The 10450-nt window shown below is 43.6% G+C and overlaps 1 protein-coding gene across 1 annotated transcript; it reads left to right on the forward strand.

Moving 5' to 3' along the window:
• The first annotated feature begins 3129 nt into the window (after nucleotides 1-3129).
• On the forward strand, nucleotides 3130-10374 carry LOC130106018 (serine/arginine repetitive matrix protein 5). The gene is made up of 7 exons (XM_056272214.1): nucleotides 3130-3375; nucleotides 4862-5007; nucleotides 5211-5398; nucleotides 5592-7986; nucleotides 8726-8831; nucleotides 10125-10178; nucleotides 10249-10374. The coding sequence occupies exons 1-7, from the start codon at nucleotides 3202-3204 to the stop codon at nucleotides 10372-10374; spliced, it is 3189 nt and encodes a 1062-aa protein (XP_056128189.1). The 5' UTR covers nucleotides 3130-3201.
• Nucleotides 10375-10450: the final 76 nt, after the last annotated feature.

The following is a 10450-nucleotide window of genomic DNA, read 5'->3' on the forward strand; positions in this document are numbered from 1 at the left end:
CTGAATGACAGATCCTAGTGATGACATGTAGATGGAGAAGAGAAGCGGTCCCAGCACTGAGCCCTGAGGCACTCCAGTAGCTAGATGATAACAGTGATGGGATAAACCATGTTTCTGAATGACAGATCTTAGTGATGACATGTAGATGGAGAAGAGAAATGGTCCCAGCACTGAGCCCTGAGTCACTCCAGTAGCTAGATGATAACAGTGATGGGCTAAACCATGTTTCTGAATGACAGATCCTAGTGATGCCATGTAGATGGAGAAGAGAAGCGGTCCCAGCACTGAGCCCTGAGGCATTCAAGTAGCTAGATGATAACAGTGATGGGATAAACCATGTTTCTGAATGACAGATCCTAGTGATGACATGTAGACGGAGAAGGGGGCGGTCCCAGCACTGAGCCCTGAGGCACTCCAGTAGCTAGATGATAACAGTGATGGGATAAACCATGTTTCTGAATGACAGATCCCAGTGATGTCATGTACATGGAGAAGAGAAATGGTCCCAGCACTGAGCCCTGAGGCACTCCAGTAGCTAGATGATAACAGTGATGGGATAAACCATGTTTCTGAATGACAGATTCTAGTGATGACATGTAGATGGAGAAGAGAAGCGGTCCCAGCACTGAGCCCTGAGGCACTCCAGTAGCTAGATGATAACAGTGATGGGATAAACCATGTTTCTGAATGACAGACACTAGTGATGACATGTAGATGGAGAAGAGAAGCAGTCCCAGCACTGAGCCCTGAGGCACTCCAGTAGCTAGATGATAACAGTGATGGGATAAACCATGTTTCTGAATGACAGATCCTAGTGATGACATGTAGATGGAGAAGAGAAGCGGTCCCAGCACTGAGCCCTGAGGCACTCCAGTAGCTAGATGATAACAGTGATGGGATAAACCATGTTTCTGAATGACAGATCCTAATGATGCCATGTAGATGGAGAAGAGAAGCGGTCCCAGCACTGAGCCCTGAGGCACTCCAGTAGCTAGATGATAACAGTGATGGGATAAACCATGTTTCTGAATGACAGACACTAGTGATGCCATGTAGATGGAGAAGAGAAGCGGTCCCAGCACTGAGCCCTGAGGCACTCCAGTAGCTAGATGATAACAGTGATGGGAGAAACCATGTGTCTGAATGACAGACACTAGTGATGCCATGTAGATGGAGAAGAGAAGCAGTCCCAGCACTGAGCCCTGAGGCATTCAAGTAGCTAGATGATAACAGTGATGGGATAAACCATGTTTCTGAATGACAGATCCTAGAGATGACTAACTGTAAATCACACCCAGGGCGGCCAAGGCCAGAACTTAGAGCTTATAATATGAATAATGCTCAACGTTAAGTATGAAGTAAATTAATGGTGATTATAAACAACAGCTAACAAATCTGGATAAACAAAATAACAAGAATTAAACAAAATACAAATCTAATAAGAATTTTTTAATGATTACTTTATTACTGAAGAAAACTGTCAAAGATACAGTAATGGTGGAGGATGTGCAGACAATTATTCTTTGGTGGCATCCCTGGCTAATCAACAAACAAGGTTTTTTTATTAGATTTTATTATTTTAATAGGACTGTCTGGGTGGAAAAGGTTGAGAGATGGGAGAGTGATAACACTATGAGAACTGAGGATTTGGAAGCTGCTCTTGCCAGTCTCTGAGCTTCAGTAACCGAGAGCAGGGCCGTCTCAGTTTAGTGACGCTTCTGAAACCAGACTGGTTGTTGTCCAGGAGGTTGTTCTGTGTAAGAAAGGTATATGGTTGGTCGAAAACGACTCATTCAAGTGTTTTAGCAAAGTGGTCCAGAAGTTCAGGGAGGCGGAAGTTAAGTCAGTGGTGCTTGAGAAATACATCCCCGCCACAGTCAGAGCATTTGTAGTGTTGATAAAGGAGCCTGGATATGATATATTTTCTCAAGGCTGGAGAGAGTAAAGCAGAACGTTATAATCCATGTGTTTTTAAAGTAATCTTTAGATTACTTTAAAAACTGTTTTATAATTCAGAGGTCATGGATGGTGGATAACTTTTCAGTAACAAACCAATTTTATCACTAATAATTTCATGATTTTATTTCTAGAATTTAACGGCATGCACGAAACGGCTAAAATAAGGAAGTGAGACTGACAGTAATGCACTCGTGTGCAAAAGAATATCCTACAAACTGTGTTCAGAGCAGATGTGTGTTGAGCCAGTGCGGTTCAAAATACGCATGTAAAGCAACACTTCACTGTGGTATAGTGTCACTAGCAACTCTAGCAGAATTTCAACACTCAGTTGATCAGATGAGAGGAAGTTAATAATCCCTTCACCCTTGACTCTTTAACAGTAGTTTTTCTCTGGCTGCTGCTGTGACAGTGTTGTATGACCCCATTGTGCTGACGAGTAGAGGCTGTGCTTCAGTCCAGGAGAAGATCTACAAACATTGATGATACGCTGCATGTTGCTTTATTTAACCGGCGGTAACAGTGTAGTTGCTGATCAAGTGAAAATCTCTGTAATTTAAATATTTGTAAGTGGACTCAAATTAATTAAGTTCACAGTAATAATATGCTCACATTATTGGCACAGTACTGAAAGAAAACAAGTTGATAAAAAGATTGTTGTTCAATGCAAACATTTGAATGCATTTGTCTTATGCCAAATATTCCTCAAGTCTTTCTCTTGTGAAATGAGCAGTGTGTGTTCAGGTGAAGGAGTGTGTGTGTGTACATGTTTTTCTATCCTGGTGGGTGACTCATGTCACTGTGGACCTAAAGTGAGGAAACAAGCTTATAAATCATACAGAATGAGTTTTATTTTATTTTATGTAAAACTGCAAAAAGTTTTTTGTGATGTGTAGGTTTAGGGGTAGGGTTAGAGAGAGAGTGTGTGTGTGTGTGTGTGTGTGTGTGTGTGATGTTAATGTTGTGGAGCAGGTGCTGCACGTCTCTGATATTTAATACACACAACAGATGGACACACACGTGCAGCATCACTGTCTGCTATTGTTGAGCGAGCCAATGGCACGAGTGTGTGTGTGTGAGTGAGAGAGAGAGTGAGTTTAGTGTTCATCTCAAACTCAATCGACCCTCATCTGCTGCTCAGGTAACACACGTTCCCTCTCACGGTCTGTCTCTTCGTGCGCTTGTTTTCTGCTGTTTTGTGCATGTTTGAACCTGCATGTGTGTGAAGGCGATTAAAGATTACCCATGATGCCCCTGGCTGCCGCTGATGAGCCCGTGTGCCCGAAGTTCCAGCCCAACATCTTCGACTCCACCCGCTGCCAAGAGTGCTTGCGACAGGAACACCTGCACAACACCTGCAGCGGCGGCGAGCACGCGCCCGGGCCACGCGCTTCTGACGAGAAAGACACCAGCGCCAAGGTGAGGCGCACAGATAGCGACACACACACAGAGATAGCGACACACACAGACAGTGACACACACACACAGACTGCATCAGTAAGTAGTAGCGAATTAGTCAAGTTTACTGCACAAAAGCGGAACTCTGCAGTGTGTGTTTCGGATTCTATAATAATGTCAGATGCAGTAATAAATTAGAGTAATTCATTCAAGTAATACAGGAGAGTGGATGACGTGCACGCGCACCTTCTCATTATTAATGAATGAAGGCGGATCGCTTTCGCCTCTTTGCGGCATCAGAGTAACACAATACATTCACAGAGAGACTTCGACAGCTGAACACTGCCGTAACACACTGACAGAAATATATTATTGGGTGGTTATGCACCATTTTTGCATCACACTTAAATTAAGTAAATTAAATTGGAATAATTGCACTTTAAATTAACAAGAAAACCTATGTGTACTTAAATATTTGAATTCACTCAACATTCTTTAATTAAAAATATATGTAATGCAATATAATCTACTAAGTAATGTTAAGGTAACACGTCTATCGCGTTACATGTATTTTTAAGTAAAGAATGTTGAATAAACTCAAATATAAGTACACATAGGTTTTCTTGTTAATTTTAAGAAAAATTATTCCAATTTGGGTTTACTTAAAACGTGTGATGCAAAAATGGTGCATATATATTTAGTATAGTAAATCCAACAGATAATTTTTACCAGTGTTCAGTGTGGTTACTAGGTGTTTTCTTCCTGCATGGCATGAGAATGTCCTCTTCTGGTCTGTAGATGTGGCTCAGGTTCTTCCTTCAATGTGCGTCTGTTGGATATTTTCACCTGTTTTGCGGTCCAGCAGGTAAAATGGTCTGTCTGATCCCTCAGTAAAGTAACATCACTGTCCTCAACAACACACCTGATTTGAGGAATCATCCATGTCTGGAGTTATTTAAGAGTTAGGACTATCTCTAACAGTGATGATGACTGATCTAACATTACCAGTGAACACGTGATTCACTCTTTGATCCACTTGAGCTGTTATATTACCTGACAGAAAAGAGTTATCACGTAATCATGTTTATCATCTCAGAAGTGTTCATCCGTATTTGACGAATACTGATATTTCAGCTGCTGATTATTCACTCATCTGAAATAATGATGAGAAGAAAAGCCACAAACCAGACAGAGTTACAGCCGTGAAACCCTAAACCCGTACAGTGTGTGTGTGTGTGTGTGTGATACTGCATGTGAAGTGCTATTTTAGTTGCTTAATTTCCTCAGAAATCTCCAGTTAACAAGATCTAGTCTTATATTATTTGAAGCAAAACATGTCTATTACCGCTAACATTACTAATGCTGAAACCTTGGTTTAGAATAAGCTGGATTCACAGCATCATTATCTTCTGATGCCTTACAGTTCCTTCAGAACATCATGGGTTACACAGATGGTTTAATCCGTAATGCTCTCTGATTGGTTGTGTGTGTTCCGTCCACCAATCAGGAGGACTCAGATGTGCTGTCAGTGGTCAGCAGCTACTGTGATGTCAGCAGAGGGGGGCGGGGCTTTGAGGAGAGCTCCCTCTGCATCTTGAGTCCCGACTGTGACCTGTATCTGTGTGACGGAGACGACGACCAAAGCTCGGACAGGTAAGCCTGCTAAGGAGCCCTTGCATGTTACTCAGTCTGGAAATTGAGTCTACGCTGTTGTTATGATATTTATCTTGTATTATAAGAAGTTTTTTAAAACTTTGCATTGCATACTTTGCTCCAAGAATGTGTTTTGGGGATAAAAAGGTTGTGAGTGTGTTGAGTTCTGGCATCATTCTTTCCGTATGCAACTTTAATCCCAGTCAGGGTGACGATTCTGTGTACAGCATCTCTGCCGGTCCTGAGGAATACTCCAGCCTCCTTCATCATCCTTCATCTTACCGTAGAATGACCCGCTTGGATCCGCCGCCGCACCGGACGAGCCCCCGTTCCTGGACAGAGGTTTCTCCGAGTCGCCGGGATGGCTTTGGCCAGATCGGTTTTTCTCACGGTGAGGAAAACACCAATATCCAGTTACCATCCGAGCAGCTTGTGGTGTTGTTGGGATAGTCAGAGTGGCAGTTTGAGGTGTCAGATGGAGTCGAGTTGCACGGGCTTTTCCTGAGTGCTGCGTCATGGTGCATGATTGCAGGGTATCAGTTCACATATTAACACAGGTCACGATCTTGTCTCTCTGTCTGCAGGCAGCGTGAAGGAAGGAAGGGATCGGGAGAGTGGATATTTCTCTCTGGGAAGGGCTGCCGGGAGCAGAGCTCTCCGTGATCAGAGTCCCCCTGCTCCTTATCGGCATTATGAGAGAGGGCATCCCTTGCCTAGCAACAAAAGCCCAGAACCCAAAGCCGTCATTCCTTTTCGTAACCCGGATCTAGGCGTCCCCTCGGAAAGGAGAACCTCAGAGTTTCAGAATCCCGAGCAGCTCGCAGAAGACTATCCTGCGCAGTATCCTCCAGACCCACTGGATCTCAGCGTGGAGGTCGAGGCCCTCGCCGGTCCCCGAGCGCTGAGTCCCACCCCGTTCAAACAAGCTGAATCGATCGGTTCCTCCGGCCGAAGAGGTGGACGAAATCCCCACACCTCTCCCTTGCGGCAGCCGGGAACGCTCAACTCTTCCCATGGAGGTTCCGGCCTCTCACGTTCCTCCTCTCCCTCCCGTAGTACCTCCCCATTCAGACGGGCCGAGTCCAGCTCCTCTCTCAACACGGTCGGCTTTCGGCCTTGCGGTGTTTCACTCGGACAAAATCGGGCATCGGTCAGTCCGGCACGGAATAGTTATTCTGGAGGTGTGCAGAAAAACCTCAGATCATTTGCGAGCACCGTAGGCACCGTCAGTACTGTCAGTAAGTCTTATGTGGATCTGAAAGGCTCTTTACAGAAACCCAATACCAACAGCTCCTTCGTTGGGTCTAGAGAAAACCTTGGAAGCTTGTCCCCTTCCAGACGGAGTTATGAAGGTCCTGCTCTTAGGAAAACTGAAACAAAAAGCCCTACATATGAACGTGGTCATGACAGACAGAGTTCCTCCCCCTCAGTGAACCGATTTGATTCAAGAAGCCAGTCCCCTTCCAGACGGAGTTATGAAGGTCCTGCTCTTAGGAAAACTGAGACGAAAAGCCTTACATATGAACGCAGTAATGATAGACAGAGTTCCTCCCCCTCAGTGAACCGCTATGATTCAAGAAGCCAGTCCCCCTCCAAACGGAGTTATGAAAGTCCTGCTCTTAGGCAAACCGAAAAGAAAAACCCTTCATACGAACGTGGTCATGAAAGACAGAGTTCCTCCCCCTCAGTGAGCCGCTATGATTCAAGAAGCCAGTCCCCCTCCAGACGGAGTTATGAAAGTCCTGCTGTCAAGAAAACTGAAACGAAAAGCCCTTTGTACGAGCGTGGCCATGACAGACAGAGTTCCTCCATCTCAATAGGTCGATATGATTCAAGAAGCCAGTCCCCCTCCAGACGGAGTTATGAAGGTCCTGCTCTCAAGAAAACTGAGACGAAAAACACCTCGTACGAGCGTGGTCATGACAGACGGAGTTCCTCCCCTTCCTCAAAGGGCCGCTATGATTCAAGAAGCCAGTCCCCGATGGGGAGGCCGAAGACAAATGGCTCATCAAGTCAGATTCGAGAGGGTCGACGCAGTGCGTCTCCGGTCAGGAATGGCTACGGAACACCCAGCCAATCAGACAGAAGATCTGTGTCTAATGGGCGGAGTCATGACAGAAACAGCCCCTCCCCATCCAGGAAAAGTTATGAAACGCAAAGCCAAACCACAATGAAGACACCAGAAGTAAATAGCTCCCTTCACAGCTACAACCGAGACAGCCGACACTCTTCCCCAAGTAGAGGTCCACACCGAAACCTTGGCTCATCACCGCTTCGTAAGTCCGAAACGAGCCAGTCCTCATTAAACCGTGTCCCCAAGAGCCGCAGTCCCTCCCCCTTAAGGCGGGCCAATGACACCCCAAGCCAATCTCTTCCCCGTAAGTCAGAGATGTCTACATGTATGTCTACACTGAGGCGTGACATTGCAGACCACATCCCTCTCAGGAACACTGTGAGTGACAGAACTGGCTCCACCTCTCATGTAAGAAACTCCTCAAGTAACCAATCACAGCATGATTCAACCCCTTCATCAGGCCGCTGGAGAGGCTCCACCCACTCCCTCAACAGCCAATCAGTCTCGCGTAACTCCTCCCCATCACGACACAGCACTGAGAAGAAACATATCAGCTCCTTTCCAAAAGCTGTCCCTGCTGCTTGGGAACCACCACAAGACGCAAGCAGGAAGAGTAGCATGAGGAAAAGCCAAGAGGTGCAAAGCTCCACGCCTAACAACCGCCGAGCGCCGAGCCGCCACAGAAGCCCCTCCCCTCCGGTCCAAAGACACACCTCTTCCCAGAGCTCCATGGACTCGGAGTCAAGCCATCTATCCGCCGGGTCATCGGGTCTCAACCGGGAAGAATATACCATGATGGCTGACATTCCCACGGTCAAAACGGTCTTCCAGAGGGAGGGTCCGAACCAGCTGGGGGGGGTCGAGAGCCGTCAGAAACGAGAACTTTCCCGCTACAAACCGGCCAGGTGCACAGAAAATTTTCTTCTCAAAGTAACACAATGTAAAAAAAAGAGTAGCAAAGCCAGGGCGTGTTTAGAAATGTTATCAGAAATTCAGGATTACACTGTAAGTAATTCATAACGCAGCAGTGAGAGCTTAAGGGCAGTTATCAAATTGGACCAAATATGAAATAAACTTATGAGTAAGGTAATGGTTGACCGATGTAGTTTTTTTGATGGCCGATGCTAATATCTTAGAAAGCAAGGTCGCCGATATCAAGCTGATATATATATATATATTCAATTCAATTCAAATTTATTTGTATAGCGCTTTTCACAATACATACTGTTTATATATATGGCCTCTTTTATTTTTAAATGATTTATTTAGAATTTATTAAAATATTCATTCAAATAAATATAAAGTATGTATATATATATATATATATATATATATATATATATATATATAGTATATAATTAATTAATATTTAATAAATTAGAAATAAATCATTTAAAAATGAAAGGCCAAAATATAAGTCCCGCTTCCAACACATTGGGCAAACAGAAAAACTTACCGGCTGATGCTGATATTTAAAAAATGCCAAATATCGTCCGATATATCAGTCGACCACTAGTATAAACGCTAGCGTATGTGTAGAATATTGTGAATCTGATTTCACAAGACTTTAGTCATATCTTCAGAATCATGGTAGTGATGAGCTAGTGACCCGGGTTAGCTGAATCTGTGTTTGTGTGTTTCCAGTCACTCCCAGAGCAAATCTCCTCACTGGGATTGGGACGAGCTAGAGGATGAAAGAGACAGTGGTACACTATCAAGGGCTCACTCCTCCAGCTCCCTGCACACACAGGTAAAACACACCCTCTTACATTCACAGAACAATACTGAGTATCACAGGCCTGTGATACCTGTTTCTAAATGCCCGTTCACACCTGGAACCATAACCATAAAGTTTTAATAATTGTTCTATCTCTACGAAAACAGTGAAGTCTAAACCACAGCTATAATGTTAATGTCACAGTGGAACAATTTCATTGGAATCGCTTTCGTGATGAACAATAAAAACACTAACAGCCAATCAGAATCCATCCTGCTTTAAAGAGCTTGAGCTTTTAAAGCGCCAGACGACAAAACTGCAGCTCTTATCATGAACAGAATGTTACCGTCCGCTGGTGTGTACGCTAATATAGTTATTGTAATGGTTTTGATTATAATTATTGTTACAGATATCGTTAGTTAGTTATCATTATCGTTATAGTTAGTATTATTGTTATCATTGTAGTTATTGTCATAGTTATCATTATAGTTATTGGAAATGTCATCATTATATTTATTGTTATCGTTATAATTACAGTTATTGTTATAATTATTACAGTTATCGTTACTTATCTGTATAGTTATTGTTACAGTTATCTTTATAGTTATCATTACAGTTATAGTTAATTATCCCAATAGAGTAAAACTGCACATTTTAGAGTGGCCTTTTATTGTGGGCAGCCCTAAGGCACACCTGTGCAATAATCCTGCTGTCTAATCAGCATCTTGATGTGCCACACCTGTGAGGTGATGGATGATCTCGGCAAAGGAGAAGTGCTCGCTAACACAGATTTAGACAGATTTGTGAACAATATTTGAGAGAAATAGGCCTTTTGTGTACATAGAAAAAGTCTTAGATCTTTGAGTTCAGCTCATGAAAAATGGGGTAAAAAACAAAAGTTTTTGTTCAGTGTTTATATTTATCATTATAGTTAGTGTTATAGTTATTATTACAGTTAGTATATCATTATAGTTTTCGCTATTTTTATTATAAAAGTTGGCATTGTTGTTATCGTTCTTGATGTTACAGGCTTAACCCTAACCCTAAGATCAGTTAGAAGTCATACGTATATGCCGCAGTCCTCAATGGCGTTAAAAATATTACAGCGATCCTGTCTGCAGTGTATGAGAAAACCACACACCACTCAACCTTGTACTTTCCAACGGTTAAACCCAGCCAGCATGAGTATCTTATCCTGAAAGACATCAGAAACCAAACACACACACACACACACACACACACACACAAACACTGTTTGCACACACGTCTGCCCAGGTCCATGATCATGAACCTGTGTGTCTCATGTATTTTGTGTGTGTTTGACAGAGAGCGAGCAGTCCGGTCGAGGAGCAGCCGTCCAGATCATCCGGACAGAAGCAGGTACAGTCACATCTCTGTAGAAACACCCGAGGTCCTTCAACGCTTACACCAGTGTGTGTTTGTTCTGCAGAAAGCACACAGACCCTCAGTGTATTTCTCCTGCAGCGTGGATCAGACTGATGAAGAACCAATGCAGCAACAGGCACGTCACTCACTACCACCACACTACACTAACAGGGACCATTCACACATATAAATAAAAACCCTGTCATCATTTACACACCATTGTTGTTCCAAACCCGTTTTACTTTCTTCTTCTCTGTAACACATAA

The sequence above is a fragment of the Rhinichthys klamathensis genome, unplaced genomic scaffold (genome assembly GCF_029890125.1).
Source record: "Rhinichthys klamathensis goyatoka isolate OS25496 unplaced genomic scaffold, OSU_Roscu_1.1 h1tg000331l_1, whole genome shotgun sequence".
Lineage (NCBI taxonomy): Eukaryota > Metazoa > Chordata > Actinopteri > Cypriniformes > Leuciscidae > Rhinichthys > Rhinichthys klamathensis.

Coding starts and splice junctions, on each gene's coding strand:
- LOC130106018 (XM_056272214.1), top strand. CDS start 3,202: ATGATGCCCCTGGCTGCCGCTGATGAGCCCGTGTGCCCGAAGTTCCAG. Junction 7,987..8,725: donor TCCCGCTACAAACCGGCCAG/GTGCACAGAAAA, acceptor GTGTGTTTCCAG/TCACTCCCAGAGCAAATCTC. Junction 10,179..10,248: donor GATCATCCGGACAGAAGCAG/GTACAGTCACAT, acceptor TTTGTTCTGCAG/AAAGCACACAGACCCTCAGT.